At 41.4% G+C, this 17,965-nt stretch overlaps 2 protein-coding genes across 4 annotated transcripts in view; one reads left to right on the forward strand and one right to left on the reverse strand.

Annotated features, from left to right (window-relative positions):
• LOC137438736 (GTPase-activating protein and VPS9 domain-containing protein 1) overlaps positions 1–17,965 on the forward strand; it is a 154,243-nt gene that overhangs the window by 58,236 nt on the left and 78,042 nt on the right. The gene's annotated exons all lie outside the window — the stretch shown is intronic.
• On the reverse strand, positions 2,940–5,514 carry LOC137438623 (uncharacterized). Its single transcript, XM_068133835.2, has 3 exons — positions 3,990–5,514; positions 3,725–3,862; positions 2,940–3,633 (listed from the first exon to the last, which is right to left on the reverse strand). The coding sequence occupies exons 1-3, from the start codon at positions 5,506–5,508 to the stop codon at positions 3,464–3,466; spliced, it is 1,827 nt and encodes a 608-aa protein (XP_067989936.2). The 5' UTR covers positions 5,509–5,514; the 3' UTR covers positions 2,940–3,463.

Genomic DNA, 17,965 nt, shown 5'->3' on the forward strand with positions numbered 1-17,965 from the left:
ATTGACCCAATTCATCAAGCATAACATATGTTCTGTCAACAAGGTCAAAATATCAAAGGTCAAGGTCAATTTCATCTGATTTACTTGAAATTTGAAGAGAGTTTGCATATTGGGTCACTGGAGCCTATTGCTTTTGAGGTCAAAAGGTCAAGGTTGCCTGAAATCGTCAGTCTTTGTAATTTTACCTCCACCACCAAAGGTGGATGGAGATTGTTTTCACCTCTATCTGTCTGTCTGTTTTTCAACAGGATATCTCAAAACGTTGTGGACGGATTCAGCCGAAATTTGGGGGAGAGGTAGGGTATGTGAAAAGTACAAAATGATTAGATTTTGGTTAAGATCTGGATTTGGATCTGGATACGAGAATTTTTGAAGTGATTCTTCACCGTTGAGTTATAGGGCAAAACAAGAATGTATGACAAGGACCAGTCGATTCTATTTTGGTGATGATCTGAATACGGATCCGGATACGAGAATTTATTATATTTTAAAGTGATTCTTCACCATTGAGTCATAGTGCCAAAAACGATATATAGCATGTTATTTCAAAAAGTCGTGGATGACCTGTGACAAAACTTGGTGGATGAGTTGGTTAGGTGACAAGAACACATCAATTCAATTTTGGTTCATGTCTGAATCCAGATCCGGCCTCTCAGTGGGATGCAAAACGTAAACCGTTCAGCCTGGAGGTAGTATGTTCTCCACCGAGATTAGTGTACAGAAGAAAAAGAAGTCCGAATACAAAGCGGACGAGGACATGCTTCACTTTTTTCAGATGCTTTCTAGTTGACAATTCTGACACTATGATGTCGAGCATTATCTTTGAAGTTGACCAGTGATTCTTCATTTCCATATCTAGCAGATACCAATCGTCGCACGGAATATTTTGACATTCCGTGAACTGAACCACCTTGCAGCAACAGAAGTGGACATTGGATTGCCTCACTACCGTCCTAGTGGATCCCTAGAGTCTAACATTTAAACAAATTTCATGTTCTACCAAAGTTTAGTTGCATCTTTACAGGCCAAAAGCTCAACACCGATAGCAATGAACGATGTTGTCACTTGTGCATTGCTTGATAAATTATGGAATGTTAGGAATTTGATTGGAAGAGTGTAAAACACAAGCAAATTGCCAGATCCTGTCACTTATATCCTTTGGTAAGTGAAGGCTTAAGTAGTTTTGTAATTGGGGTTGCTAAACATGATGGCATCTTCAGGCACGATGGAAGTCTTACGGCCACTGGTAGTTATTTTGTGTTCACCCTCTTTTATTTCTGACCTACGTATATCTTGCGTCGTTTTTATAGTGCTGTAGTACAACAATATCTCATGAACTTTAGATGAATACTGATCTTCTTCCTTTGCTGTCAGCATATGGCAGTGGTTTTGCGTCATTGCTTGATACTAGCATGGTTTTCGCTGTTGCTGATGCAGAGGCTCCTGGAGGTTAGCGTAGGAGTTTGTAATTTGTTCAGGATGCCGTCGAAAGTTCGCCTACTCTTCACGAAGGACACCGTGAAATCTTTAACGTCCACAAACGAATGCCCAGTTTAATGCTCTACATGTGAAAGTAAAGTTTATGTTATTTGTGCTTTATCTTTTACTAGGGGGCTTGTTTGTCCATTGGACTAATTTATTATTGGTCTTCACCGCCTTGTAGCATACCTGCCTGCCTGACTTGGAGGTACTTTTGGATCCACTGAGTCTTTTGGGTTCTCGGGGAGTTTTGGGTCTTTTGGGTCCTCTGGGTGTTTTTGGGTTGTTGGAGACTTTTGGGACATTTGGGTCTTCTGGGTACTTTTGGGACTTTTGGGTCCTTGGGGACTTTTGGGTCCTCGGGGACTTTTGCGTATTTTGCGTCATCTGGGTCATTTTGGGTTATCTGCGTCTTTTGGGTCCTCGGGGACTTTTGGGTATTTTGGCTCTTCTGGGTCTTTTGGGTCCTCAAGGACTTTTGGATCATCTGGGTCGTTTGGGTCCTCGGGGATTTTTAGGTCTTTTGGGGTCCTCTGTGACTTTTGAGTCCTCTGCATCTTCAGGAGTCTTTGGGGTCTTAAGGATCATCGGGGTTTTAAAGGGTCCTGGAAGGTCGAAGGGGTCTCAACAGTCTAAAGAGTTAAAAGGTACATTTAAATTGTGCATAATTAATTAATAGACGTAAGTAATTAATAGACACAAAAAGTAGGCCTCACACTCACACACAACTCATCCATTTATAGTAGAAGCACACATTGATAAAGATGTTGTTATAAGAGAAGGAAGAACTCGTCTTTCTGGTGAAGGCTTGTGTCGATCTGCGTCGGTGGACAGGTAGAACATTGGATTGAGGTATGCTAACTGCCGTGGAACGTTTTGGGCATAAACCCTCTTTTGCTACAACGAAGGGCTAATGTTTGAAACGTCAACTTCTCCTTTCTACCAACCGTCGTTAGCATACCCTGATCTCAAACTCAGTATTTTGGCTGAAGTTAACTTGAGACGATGAGACTTATGAAGTTGCTTTTCTTGGCAGACTCCCTCACAAGACAAACTAGAAAGCATCTGAAAATACAAAGCCTGTCCTCATCCGTTTGTATTCATAAGACTTCTTCCGTATGCTCAAAATAATGAAAACAGTTTAAAACTAGAACGGCACTCAGTAGAGAGCATACCTCCGCCTGGTTGTAGACAGGTCCATGCCAGGCAGAAATGGCGCCGTTTTCCAGTCAAGGTTTTCTCAGTGGATTTATATACTTTTGATCATACTCTGTCGAATAAGCTTGTGGGCCACCCTGAAATTTGCCTCAAATCCAAGATGGCGGCCAAAAATCCAAAATGGCCACCAGAATAGCTAAAATAGTATTTCTGAGAGTTGCTTTTACCCATAGATGATTTTTTTTCAACTGATTGTGGCCTATTATGATAAAGAAAGATAACTCAGTCATAACTCAGCCATAAAAATTAACAATCGGTACTTTATTAACAAAATGGCCGCCGGGCAACTTCCGTATTACGGAAACTGCTATAACTTCAGTTCCGAGTGTGATATGATTATAATTTTGGTGTCCAGTCATATGTTTTTGGGGTCAAGGAATCCATATTTGTACTTTTTATTTCAGTGAAATCATTGGTTCATAAAGAAATCTAAGATGGCTGCCAATACTGGCCACCGATGTGGCAGATTCAGTCATGTCTTGTGCTCCATAATATATATTACAATACATTTTGATTCAATTTCTTGGTTTCCAAAGTCTGGTTATCCATTTAGTTGGTTTATCATGACACTAGCTCAATAGATCATCCCCTAAATCATGGATGAACAATAAATCCAAGATGGCTGCCGCTGAACGGCTCCTAGTCAGTTTTGCTTCGTCTACCAAACTACACAGGTTTATAAAATGTATCTGAATTCCCATTCAATATGATCCCCGGCTTTGGTTATGCTTTGGGAAAAATATGTTGTTCAAAAGGCACATAATCCTCAGTTACTAAGATCAAGATCAAGATCACTCTCTTCACTCTGAAAGTCTGAATAAAGTCCACAGGTATCCGAAGAAAGTTGTTCCATGGTGCTCTCCGAATTTTCCCCATCTCCTTGGTACTCTTCATCAACTTCAGATTCTTCTGCTCTTTCTTCTGCCCCACCGATACCTATAAAAAATGTGAATGGATATAGTCGGGATTCAAAACAGTAAATCATATAAAAATAACAAAATTACGATTGCATTTTGGACTTATCTACCTTGCTTTTCTCTTTCTCTACAGTGAACTTCACTGTCTTGTACATGTTTTCTGCTTGTATTCCTGTGTCTCTTCTTCCTTGAAGGCTGGCTTCTCTCTTCTACTGCATCTTCTAAATCTGCATCATACTCCGCGAGACCTGTAAGTGGAAGGTTACACATATTTAATCTGGATGAATGCACTGCCAGTGGGAATACATTGGAGGAACTTTATGACAGGAACGAAAAGCAATGATCAAAGTAATGATATATTTTTAGTATACTTACTTTGAATTTGTCTTTTCTTGCTCTTTTTCTTGGAGAGGCTTGGAGGGAGTTGCGGGCAGGTAAACCATATTGGCCTGATACCATCATCTGTATTTTCCCATCCTCTGTCAGTGATAGAAGGATACTCAATGTTTTGCTTGAGACACTGGTACCACACCCATGCCTGAAGGTCACTCCTCTTGAGGTGTTCATTGGTGCTACTCTCGTCTGGAAGGATGCTGGAACTAGATTTCACCTTTTGAGTGTTGTACGTTCGGATCCTTGTTTCAACAAAGCTTTCTTGTTCACTTCCAGAATACATGCAGGTTCTGAAGAAGCATTTAGCACTGGTAGCATCTTGAAAAGATTGATTTGATCTGCCCAGCTGAGAGAGTAGATGGGATTTCTCTTGTTTCAACATCTTCTTCAATGGCTTGATTTTGCCGATGCGAAATGGGAATGATGTCGTGTCACATCCAGTAATGCTATGATATGCTGGGAGAGTTTGACACACTTCATCTCCAAAATGAGTCGTTAGTTTCTTGACACTGACGTACCGATGGTCAATCTTCATGAGCCAGTCTTGTGGTGGTTTGCAGACAGAATAGGCATAGCTCAAGAGGATCAGTACATCTGTATCTGAAGCCTTAATCACAACCGGACCTTCACACTTGCTTGCATGAAGAACAAGCCTGGTGTCAGCCTCATGATGGTTGCAGGATTCAAGTTGTTCAAACTTAGTTTGCGTGATCAACCATGTATTCTGTTCCTCTGTCACGGTGAGTGGAATTCTGAGTTTCGATCTGACTGAATCACTTTTGAAGTAAGTGACCATAAATTTAATCAGCTCAGTCTTGTTTTCAGCATTATGCAGAAATGCGTCCCAATCTTTGCCTCTGGGCATACTCTGCTCGGGGCTTGTGATGTGGGTTCTTCTACCAGAGATCCCTCGGCGTCGTTGGGTTAACTCCTTTGTAGTGGACGTACAGTAGGAATCAAATATGATCCCAAGCTGTTTTGGGTTTGACTGGCTTGGTGGCATGCAGAATTTCAATAGGGCATCAGTGTATTCTCCCCAAGTCTGTTGAGCCGGGATTGACTTTACAGCTGCCATTCCGTCAATCAGCCAGTTGCTTCTATTTGGCGGTTCCTCTGTAGTTGATGAAGATTCCTCAATAAGGTAGTTCCTCAGCGCTGCTTTAGAACCTTGTCGAATGTCTCGTTCTGGTGTGGCAAGGGCAAGTGGAATAGTTGTCAGGGGGTGTGAATGTGCCTCTTCAGGGGTAGTTGCCTTTCCTACCAACACACCAAATGCTTGTCGATCCTCCTTGAGAACGTTCACTGCCTTTGGAGTTTTCTTGACCTTCTCCATGCCCGTTTTGATCTTGAGATTCACAATCCTGTCAAAAATGTTCATTCTGCCTTCTCCAGTAGCCTTGAGTCTAAGGTTAACAAAGTCTTGGAATTGTTTCTCTCCTGCTTCGGTTGATGACAACAATCCACTGACAATACCTTGGTTAATTTCCACTCCAGTTTTCATGTGACGCGCAGAACCAATCAGAAAAGGGTCAAAGTACTTATCCAATTGGATGACTAGGTTGCGAACCATGTTGTCATGCTGCCTCCGTGCCCCTATTGTTGTTTCCTTGTGAGTTGAAGAGGTCAGGATATGCAACCTTTCCTTCAATCTTCCTCTGAGCTTTGCCATTAAGTGACTCGTTTTTATGAACGCATCTGTTGTCTGCTTGCTGGTACTGTAACCGCCTTGCATTGGACCACCCCGGACTTTAACCTCTCTGTTGATTGTGGTCTCAGTGATCAAGTCCCCATGGATCGTAGAAAAGGGCTCGCCAGTCATCGACCCTCCGAATCCATTTTGCAACAGATCATCCCAGGCATCTTTGTGATTCACCTTCAGATTTTGGAGATTGACGTGTTGGAATGTCAGGTACCTAGCATAGTTGATGTGCCCGAAAGCAAAGCACTTTGGAAGAAGCGTTCTCTCTGCTGCCAGGTGTGTTTCAATGCTCTTCTCCCTTACAGCTGCTATGAGGCACAACATTGCTGATACGTCCTTAAGATATTCTGCTATCATTTTGGCCTGAGTTCCTGCTGATTGCATCAGTGAGGTACAGATGTCCTTGAAAATAGGTAACTGCAGAACTGATTCAAGACTTGTCTTATTTGGATTGAACCTGAGGTTGGCGACCACTTCTCTCGTATACTCGTCCAATATGGAAGCAACATCTTGTGATTTCATCCTGTGCCTCAGTAGGGCCTCAAATGACTGTTTGTGTAGACGAATGCTTCTTGCGTAGTGACGTCCTTCAAATGCTTGAGCAACAGAACCATCGGCAATAGCTCCGGCATCTACCCACCAGTCCTTCAAACCAAGACATCCATACTTCTTGAAGAGAATCTTGAGGTTCACCAGAATGGTATGGAATCCTCCCATGAGTGGTATTATTTTGTCATACCTCTCCTGATGCTGATATAGCCATGAAATGATCAACATTTTGCTGTTGATTGCCTCATCTGCATGTGCAAAAATATAGTCCAGTTCAAGATCTTCAGCAATCTGTACTATCATGTCCATGTACCATTTAATCACATTGTCTCCCGGGGGCAATGGAACGACAGGAAGATACTCCAACTTGCACTTTGTAGTGGAGCAATCAGTCACAGTTTTCATGAATGAAGTCCAAGAACCTACAGGTCCCAGCACGTCTTTATCAATCTCAGGAAAGTATTCTTCTAGGCAGTCGTCACCAACAGTACCAACGAGAACCCAAGCAATATTCCGTTCCAGAGCATCGTGTAACACTTGTGAATCTCTGTAGTCATCATTGAAGTCGGGAAAGGATGGAGGGGGTGCTCTTTTCTTAGGGATTTTGGATGCTCCATAGTCAGGCTCCTCTTGCTCAATGATATTGGACTGTTTAAGTTTTGAAGTGTTGCCAGCGGCGGTATCATCAGCATGTACAGCCTGGAATATTGTACCAGTTGTGTGATGAGTAGTTTGGGCTCCCGTCAGCGTCTGCTGTTTACCATCTGAGTTATCAAATGTTATATGTACACTTCGACCCTTGACGAAACCTGGAGGTAGCATCTTCTTGTGCTCCATGCTGATGGACTTTGCCCAATTATTGTTCAAGTCACGGACATCTGTGTATGGTATTCCAACGCCACATCGATTCAAGAGAGTAGTTGCCTCTTTGCTACCAGTGATTCTATGTATGGTCAAACTCAAAGCAGTTCCTAATGGTGATCGCTCACCTTTGACCATTTTTTCCCAGCTCTGAGTTATAGCTGAAATTTTCTCCGCTTCAGCGTTGCTTGTAGCCGTAGCATACCCAAATGCGTTTGTAGATCTCCTGGGATTGATTGACCAAGAAATGGCATTGAAGATACAGTGAAGAGGTCTGTGACTATCGAGTAGATCAAACAGCTCATCTGGTTCAAGGGGCCATTTGATATCATACCTCTGTGAAAGTTTACGACGAATCAGCTTTGAAAATGCTATTGTCAAATCAGATTCACGTAGGCCATTTCCTTCAATTGTAGCCGCAGAATACGATATCGGATTGACCGCAGTGGAATGGACAACTAGCCGGTTCCCAAACAAGTGGAAGTCGATGGCGTCACCAAATTTCTCAGTCAGTCGTTTTTTCAACATGCAGGTTTTTGAAATCGGAGGGTCCTCAAGTTCATTGTCTTCACTGATCTCCTTTATGTCCTCAATCAATTCTCTCAGGAAATACGCCTTTTGATCCTTGACTACCATGCGGTGAAACAGTTTGAAAAAGCTGTCCATAACCTCGGTAGCTAATCTATCCTTCTCTGCTGCATCCGCTGACAGCAACTTTCTATCATATGCATAGGTAAAATTGTCATAACAACTTTTATGATAGTACACATCAACTGCAAACATGTCATATGATGCTCCACTCAGAATAACATCGAGTCGCTTCGCTGCATCATGGAACTTATCTCCTTCATCTTTGATTTTCATGTCCTTTGAACGTTCTACTTTACTGACAGCATTCTTCTCGGAGCATCTACCAAGACCACCACTATTGTACGGTTTACTGTCATCTTTCGTATCCACGTTGCACACGAAACAGATTTGCTTTTTCTCAAGTGACCCCCTGCGTATCCTATACGCGGGAGCAGCAACTGGTTCATTCGACTCATGAATATTCTCTGAACTGGAAACGGGAAGTTTGCGAGACTGGGCTTCCTTTCGGGCAATTCTGTTCCGAAATGTGATTCTACAGTTCTCATGAATCTTGACATCATGGCCTGCACTAGATAGTCTCACAGCAGCTGATTGAAATTCAGCATATGGTGCCTGAGTACACAGACTCTTGTCAACTTTAACCCATCTTCCCGCTAATTCTTGAATAGACTGCAATCCCTCCTCAGTCATATTATAAGCTGACTCAACGTCCTTAATAGTTTCATTACAGAGGCAGCACAACGGTTTGTCGCCCCTTGCTAAACTCAAAATCGGCGTGGATGCCATTGTGCAACCCTTTTCTCCTGTGCCAAAAAAGTTTTGTCTTTATGTAGTAATTTTATGAGGATTCACTGTATCTGCTAAGCCAGGATTCATGGAATCATTTCTTTGCGTCCGCATTCATGGAATCATTTCTTTGCATCCGGATTCAAGGAATCTGAAATGGAAACCAAGAAATTGAATCAAAATGTATTGTAATATATATTTCACTGAAATAAAAAGTACAAATATGGATTCCTTGACCCCAAAAACATATGACTGGACACCAAAATTATAATCATATCACACTCGGAACTGAAGTTATAGCAGTTTCCGTAATACGGAAGTTGCCCGGCGGCCATTTTGTTAATAAAGCACCGATTGTTAATTTTTATGGCTGAGTTATGACTGAGTTATCTTTCTTTATCATAATAGGCCACAATCAGTTGAAAAAAAATCATCTATGGGTAAAAGCAACTCTCAGAAATACTATTTTAGCTATTCTGGTGGCCATTTTGGATTTTTGGCCGCCATCTTGGATTTGAGGCAAATTTCAGGGTGGCCCACAAGCTTATTCGACAGAGTATGATCAAAAGTATATAAATCCACTGAGAAAACCTTGACTGGAAAACGGCGCCATTTCTGCCTGGCATGGACCTGTCTATTGGCCATATCACTCAATGGTGAAGAATCACTTAAAAATTAAATAATTCTCATATCGGAATCCATATTCAGATCTTCACCAAAATCCATATTCCTTGTCACACACACAACATGTCCAACAAGTTTCGTCCAAATCCATCCATAACTTTTTGAGATATCCTGCTATGTAGCGTTTTTGGCCCAATCTCCCAATGGTGAAGAATCACTTTAGAAATTCTAGTAGCCGAATCCGGATCTTCACCAAAATCTAATCATTTCGTCCTTGTGACATACGCTACATCTCTGCCAAGTTTCGTCCAAATCCGTCCATAACCTTTTGAGATATTTTGTTCACAAACAAACAGACAGACAAACAGATGAAAAATTACTCATAGAGTGACACTTGGCAAAACAGAACAAAGTAGAATGGCACTCAGTGGAGCATCCTTTTGACCTCAAAAATAATTAGTGGTTGAATTCAGTGACCTGATATGCAAATCGTCTTCAAAGTTTAAGTTAACCGGATGAAAATTGACAATTTTAGAAATTTGGCCTATGTTAACCTTTTGGCCTATGTTGACCTCAAAAATAGTTGGTGGTTGGTTTCAGTAAGCTGATATGAAAATCCTTTTCAAATTTCAAGTCAATCGGAAGAAAATTGACGATTTTAGAAATTCGAAAAAAGTGGTTGACCTTTGGCCTATGTTGACCTTTTGGCCTATGTTGATCTCAAAAGTAGTTGGTGGTTGAATTCAGTTTGCTGATGTGAAAATCCTATTCAAATTCCAAGTCAATCAGATGAAAATTGAGGATTTTAGAAATTTGAAATTGTTGTTGACCTTTTGGCCTATGCTGATCTCAAAAATAGTTGGTGGTTGAATTCATTTAGCTGATATGAAAATCCTATTGAAATTTCAAGTCAATCGGATGAAAATTGAGGATATTAGAAATTTTATAAGTGGTTGACCTTTGGCCTATGCTGACCTTTTGGCCTATGTTGATCTCAAAAAGAGTTGGTGGTTGAATTCAGTTTGCTATGAAAATCCCATTCAAATTCCAAGTCAATCGGATGAAAATTGAGGATTTTAGTTTTTAGATTAAAATGTGGTTGACCTTTGGCCTATGTTGACCTTTTGGCCTACACTGATCTAAAAAAATAGTTGGTAGTTGAATCAGTTCGCTGATGTGTAAATCGTATTTAAATTTCAAGTCAATCGGATGAGAATTGAGGATTTTAGAAATTTTTATAAAAAGCGGTTGACCTTTGGGGTATGTTGACCTTGTGACCTATGTTGATCTCAAAAATAGTTGGTGGTTGAATTCAGTTAGACGATATGTAAATCCTATTCAAATTTCAAGTCAATAGAATGAAAGGTGAGGATTTTAGAAATAAGGAAAAAAAGTGGTTCACCTTTGGCCTATGTTGACCTTTTGACATCAAAAATACATCGGATTTTGTCGGACCACGAACGCTACCATTTGGTGAAGTTTCGTGAAGATCGGTTTGAAATTGTGACCTAGAGACAAGAATAAATGAGCGGACAGACAAACACACACACACACACACACACACACACACACAAACAAACACACACAAACCGGAGTGATCAACATACTTGGGGGGGGGGGGGGGGGGGGGAATTGCCAAGTAACAAACAGGCAGGGGTGAAAACATAACCTCCATCCACCTTTGGTGGCGGAGGTAAAAACTAGAGCGGCACTCAGTAGAGAGCACACCTCCGCCAGGCTGAACAGTTTATGTTTTGTATCCCACTCATAGGCCGGATCTGGATTCGGACCTGAACCAAAATCTAATCGGCGAACCAACTCGTCCACCAAGTTCCGTCCAAATCAGTCCATAACTTTTTGAGATAGCGTGCGATGTAACAGTTTTAGCCCTATCGCTCAATGGTGAAGAATCACTTGAAAAATTCTACCAGCCGGATCTGGATCTGGATCTTCACCAAAATTGAACCAATTCTTCCTTGTCACACACAAAACCTCTCCACCAAGTTTCGTCCAAATTAGTTTAAAAAAACTTTTTGATATCCTGCTATATATCGTTTTTGGCCCTATCTCTCAATAGTGAAGAATCGCTTAAAAATTATACTAGCCGGATGCGAATCCGGATCTTGACCAAAGTCTAATCATTTTGTCCTTGTTACATACACTACCTCTCTGCAAATTTCGTTGAAATCCGTCCACAACCTTTTGACATATCTTGTTCATAGACAGGCAGATAGACAGACAGACAGACAAACAAACAGACAGACAGGGGTGAAAACATAACCTCCATCCACCTTCAGTGGTGGAGGTAAAAACCCAAAATGAAAATTGATGATTTTATGCAGCCTTGAACTTTGAGCTTTGGATCTAAAAAAAAAAAATCAGCTTCCAGTTTTTGATTGGTGAACCAATTCTGTGACCAAATATGCAAATTATTAAAATTTCAGGTCATTCGGATGAAAATTGACAGTTTTATGCAACCTTGACGTGTGACCTTTTGATCCAATAAAAACAATCCACTCCTGCCTTTTGATCAGTGAACCAATTCAGTGACCTGACATGTAAATTCTTTAAATTTCAGGTTAATCGGGTGAAAAATGGGTGATTTTGCACAACCTAGACCTTTGACCTTTTGATCTAAAAACAAACAATCATCTCCTACCTTTTGATTAGTGAACCAATTCAGTGACCCAATAATGCAAATTCTTTAAATTTCTGGTCAATGGAGTGAAATTGGTGATTTTACGCAGGCTTCACCTTTGACCTTTTGATGTAAAAAAAAACAACAACTAGAACGCCACTCAGTAGAGCGCATACTCCCACCGTGGGGCATGTTGGAATAGTACGATTTCACAAAAGTTTGAGGGAGTAGTTCAGTGACAACACAAGACAACACAACACAACACAAGACAGACACTGCACACATATATATATATATATATATATATATATATATATATATATATATATATATATATATATATATATATATATATATATATATATATATATATATATATATATATATATATATATATATACTAGCTTGGTGAGGCGAGCGATACTGAGGAACGGGCTTATTTTAACTGAGGCTAATGACTGTACCTGAGTTGCTGTGTTATCATGATTTTCACCAATCATAATACAAACAATTACTTTGCACAAATGTATTTGTTGTGTTTGTGATATTACATTTTTATAGGCAATTTAGGTTGAAGATTTAGGTTGAATGTTTTTTTTAGCCGCGTCGCAGACGCTGCTCATAGAGTGCACTCCGCTGTTGTTGTTGTTACCACGTCTTCTTCTTCTTCTTCTTCTTCTTCTTCTTCTTGCAGAGAAGACAAAACCTCAAAGCTCCACCCATTCTGGGAACCATAGCTCCACCCATTCTGGGAGAGCCTTCATATAAACAAATATCCACCATTTTATTAACTCGCATAGCTTTGAGGCCTGTTTTGTAGGCCCGTGGTGTCTTCCTCTCACACAGTTTTCTTTCAAATCAAATTCGATATATCATTTCATTTTTCACAGTCGCCAACATAGTTTTAGACTCGGTTGAAAAAAAACGGGAAGAAAATGCGATGAAAGTTGCCCTTTATAGAACGAAATGAATTCTCAAAGGCCTGTAACTTCAAGTCCATTGACATATATATATATATATATTTTTAAATCGCGGCATGGTCAGTCATACACCGCCCGAAATAACAGACGGGAAAATGCCGAGATATATAAAAAAATTCGTCCATTTGATGACAATCGTCACGATGAAATATTTAATTTATACGTCGTCACGATAATGTGGAGAGAGGAGCATAGCTTCGTTCACGTGTCGCCACACACGGGAAATTGCCGAGATATTTTTTTTTTTCAATCGCGGCATGGTCAGTCATACACCGCTTGAAATAACAGACGGGAAAATGCCGAGATATATATATTTTGTTTAAATCGCGGCATGGTCAGTCATACACCGCTTGAAATAACAGACGGGAAAATGCCGAGATATATTAAAAATTCGTCGCCACACACGGGAAATTGCCGAGATATATTTTCACTTTGCACAAAAATAACATCAAGTAATCGAATCAATAGGAATGTCCTGTGCCTATAACATCGACGTTATAGGCACAGCTGCATCTAGGCATTGTGTAACATCGACGCGGCTTTTGTTTTAATTAAAACTTTTTGTACTTGTTTCAAGAAAGAACCCCTCAGCACATACATAGGGGAGGGGTAGGTGCAGACTGGAAGTTTGGGACGATTACACCTCACCACCACGTAATTCAAAACACCTCACCACCACGTAATTCAAAACACCGCACCACCACGTAATTCAAAACACCGCACCACCACGTAATTCAAAACACCTCACCACCAAGTAATTCAAAACACCGCACCACCACGTAATTCAAAACACCTCACCACCATAAAACACGTAATAAAAACACCTCACCACCACGAAATTGAAAACACCTCACAGCCATCAAGCACGTAATAAAAACACCTCACAGCCATAAAACACGTAATAAAAACACCTCACCACCACGAAAATAAAAACACCTCACAGCCATAAAACACGTAATAAAAACACCTCACAGCCATAAAACACGTAATAAAAACACCTCACCACCACAAAATTAAACACACCTCACAGCCATAAAACACGTAATAAAAACACCTCACAGCCATAAAACACGTAATAAAAACACCTCACAGCCATAAAACACGTAATAAAAACACCTCACCACCACGAAATTAAAAACACCTCACAGCCATAAAACACGTAATAAAAACACCTCACAGCCATAAAACACGTAATAAAAACACCTCACAGCCATAAAACACGTAATAAAAACACCTCACAGCCATAAAACACGTAATAAAAACACCTCACAGCCATAAAACACGTAATAAAAACACCTCACCACCACAAAATTAAACACACCTCACAGCCATAAAACACGTAATAAAAACACCTCACAGCCATAAAACACGTAATAAAAACACCTCACAGCCATAAAACACGTAATAAAAACACCTCACCACCACGAAATTAAAAACACCTCACAGCCATAAAACACGTAATAAAAACACCTCACAGCCATAAAACACGTAATAAAAACACCTAACCCCACAAAATTAAAAACACCTCACAGCCATAAAACACGTAATAAAAACACCTCACAGCCATAAAACAAGTAATAAAGACACCTCACAGCCACGAAATTAAAAACACCTCACCACCACGTCATTTAAAAACACCTCACCACCAAGTAATTCAAAACACCTCACCACCACATAATTCAAAACACCTCATTACCAACTAATTCAAAACACCTCACCACCACCTCATTAAAAACACCTCACCACCACGTAATTATAAATACCTCACCACCACGTAATTATAAATACCTCAGCCACGAAATTCAAAACACCTCACCACCATGTGATTTAGAAACACCTCACCACCATGTGATATTAAAACACCTCACCGCCACGTCATTTTACACCTCACCACCACATAATTCAAAATACCTCACCACCACGTGATTCAAAACCACCACAACGTTATTAAAATCACTTCACAACCACGGAAACAAAAGTTTGAGGGAGTCGTTAAGTGAGAACAGACACTGCCCAGATATGTAGACATATAGATAAATAAACCTGAAAAATGCAGAGCCAGAATTATTTTTTGGTCTGGGAAGCCCATTCGAGGTTTCTTCTTCTTCAGCCGCTCACAACCCTGGGTGAATATTCGATCTTTTAAAAAAAAAGTTCGAATTTTGCCAAATCTGTTTTATTCGTATGTTAATATACCTCAGCCATTGACAAATCTGGAATTATAATTTTATTTGAGGTTCAAATTAACCCCGGACATTGTGTCAAACGACGCCTGCAAGTCTGTACATGTGATAAATTATAATTAATCGTCCACAGTCGAAGACTTCTTCACGCAATAACAACTTCCAGCTTCCAGACCGTACATCCAATCATCTTCAAATTTTGCACACTTGTTACTCTTCATTACTTCTACTACAGTATGAAGTTTCACGTCGATCAATGAAGTGGTTCAAGAGACATAAATGGTTTTATTACTTGCGTTTAATTATCGACATCTGCCAAACCACGTGACCTATCACAAATTCCAAAAGGGCATTTTAGTAGACTGATATTCTGAACAGATTTGTGAAGTTTTGCCCTCGATTGGATCACAAATGAGGGAGGAGCTCGGTTTTAAATGTTTGTGCTTAAAAACGTCATAACTCTGAAACCATGGTTTCAGCTCACGTCTTTTCGAAGCTGTTCCATGCGCTCACGCTTTCGAAGCTAAGTGATCTTTCTCAATTGTGTTTTTGTCAAGACTGTATCTATCTTTCGGTGTATGTACCTACAGCGTATCTTTTGGAAAATTTTCGGTGCTAATTTTTCGTACATGTATACACAATCGTCGGTTAATGCGTATCGAGTATTCTGCGGCCTAGTACTCGTAGGCTTGGCTACCGTACCGTCTCTGACCTTGTGGTTTTGTTTTTCTCTCAGCGATTCGTCGAATGCGCTGCAATTATTTTCGTTCTCTGTTTCGTCCCAGTCGTTCACCCCATACCTCCTTGTTTAATATCTCTACTCAAAAAAAAACAAACCCCAAAAAATATTTCCTTCCCAGGTCTTATTCGTTTATTTGTTGTTCTTATTTGTTCGTTCGTTCTTCGTTCGCGATCACGCGATCACGTGGTTATAAATATATAATCTCTCCCCTGAACAACTATTTTCTCTCATATATTATAACACCCTTTTCTTCTTTTCCTACAAAAGGATGCTTTCATCTTGCTCACCAAATATATTCATTCCAAAAAATATATGTAATACCATCTCTTACAGTTCCTCCTTTCTACATTCCCTAAACTATCCAGAACTGCACCCCTCCTTCAGTGTCCTCAAACGTATTTTTGACTCGAAGGTCTCGAACTCATTTTGCAAAAAATGTTCGTTTCCCATGAATCGTACACTTTTCAAAATCCAATCTCACCCCTCCCCTCCAAATCCTCCCCATCACCCATCCCTTTCAAATCTCCCCCCTTGCCCCTTCCCTCCCCTCCCTCCTAAACTCCCCCCACACCCCTCCCCTCCAAGACTCTCCCTCGCTCCTCCCCTCCTAGACTCCCCTCTCACCCCTCCTCAAAGCATCCTCCCTGCTTCTTCCCCCTTCCAACTTTCACCTTCATCTCCCACAACCTTCTGCCTCGCTCTTCCCCCTCCTCAAATAACACCTCACTGTGCCTCACCCAATCTCCATCAAACCTTTTGTCCGCCCCATTCTTCCCTTTCTCCAAGCTATTCTGAAATCTCTGACACACCTTCAACAGCTCTCCATACCTCTTCCTCCTCTTCCTCCTCTTCCACATCTTACCCTACCCCTCCCCCCCCCCTGTTCTGGACCCGATGCTCCCCCTTCCTCTTCATTAACGGTATGGACCTCAAACATCCGGGGCCTTCGCTCAAACTTGACTGATCTCTCCATACAGGTTGCTTCTGACAAACCAGATGTGATCTGCTTAACAGAAACTTTCCTCCTTCATGATGTCTCTGATGCCTTGGTATCTCTCCCAGGTTACTCCCTCCTCCGGTATGATAGACCTGAGCCTCGTCCTGGAGGTGGGGTTGCCATCTTTATAAAAAAACTCTCTTCCTCACTCGCCCTCCACTGCCCTCTCTCCACCTCACCCCCAGGAATACCTATGGCTACAGCTTCCCCTTCGCTCCCACCTTTTGTTCATATGTGTGTTGTACCGTCCACCAAACAGCGATGACTCCATCTACATCTCGCTGTCTGATAATATGGACCAACTTCTATCAACCCATCCCAACTCTCTCTTCCTCATATGTGGTGATTTCAATTGTCACCATGCCAGTTGGCTGGGTGTGGGTACCTCTCTCACCAGTCATGGCTCTTCAGCAAAGGACTTCTGCGACTCACTGGGACTGACACAATCTGTCAATTTCCCGACCCGGATCTCAGTCAACGGAGCATCTTCTCTTCTGGATTTGGTTATGACAAACTTCCCTGAAAATGTCTGCTGCTCTTCTTCTGCTCCAATCGGCTCATCTGATCATGTGCTTGTCAAAGTGGACATCTCTCTGACCATTCTCAGAGAGCCTCCTCAGCGTCGACGAGTCTGGCATTTCACTCAGGCCAACTGGCACGGTCTTCAAGCAGCCATCAATCATCTGGACTGGTCTCCCATCTCTACCGCCTCTGACATCAACTCATCCTGGGAATTCTTTCAAAGTAAATTGCTCTCTCTCATGCACAGATTTATCCCATCTCGTCTTCAGTTGTCATACCCTTCCTCTCCCGTCCATGGTACACGGATTCTTGTGGTGAGGCTGTTGACCTGAAACAACTTGCTTTTGTCTCCTGGAAAGCAAATCCAATGGAAGGAAATCTCATTTCCTTTCACAAAGCCCGAAACAAGTGTGTGTCCACCCTCAGGAGAGCCAGGAAACAATATCTCACCATTCTCAAGACCGAACTCTCTTATCTGTCTCCCTCTTCCAAATCCTGGTGGCGTCTGGTCAAATCTGTTTCTGGTGTTTGTTCCCCCTCCATCCCCTCCCTCACCTCAAATGGCTTAACGGCTGACTCCGCACGTGAAAAAGCTGAATGCCTCAACTCTGTGTTTGCCTCTAAATCTTGTGTCCCAAACCCATCCCTCTCTGTACCCACCGTACCCAGTCGTACCCAGCTGCTCCTGGACTCTGTGTCCTTTCCTCCTGACAAGGTGGAAAAGTTTCTGTCAACCCTCGACTCTGATTCTGCAACTGGTCCTGACGGCATCAGCCCACGGGTCCT

This window comes from Myxine glutinosa, chromosome 13 (assembly GCF_964187855.1).
Source record: "Myxine glutinosa chromosome 13, kmMyxGlut1.1, whole genome shotgun sequence".
Classification (NCBI taxonomy): Eukaryota; Metazoa; Chordata; class Myxini; order Myxiniformes; family Myxinidae; genus Myxine; species Myxine glutinosa.

Coding starts and splice junctions, on each gene's coding strand:
- LOC137438623 (XM_068133835.2), bottom strand. CDS start 5,508: ATGAAAACTGGAGTGGAAATTAACCAAGGTATTGTCAGTGGATTGTTG. Junction 3,863..3,989: donor CAAGAAAAGACAAATTCAAA/GTAAGTATACTA, acceptor TTCCACTTACAG/GTCTCGCGGAGTATGATGCA. Junction 3,634..3,724: donor TAGAGAAAGAGAAAAGCAAG/GTAGATAAGTCC, acceptor CATTTTTTATAG/GTATCGGTGGGGCAGAAGAA.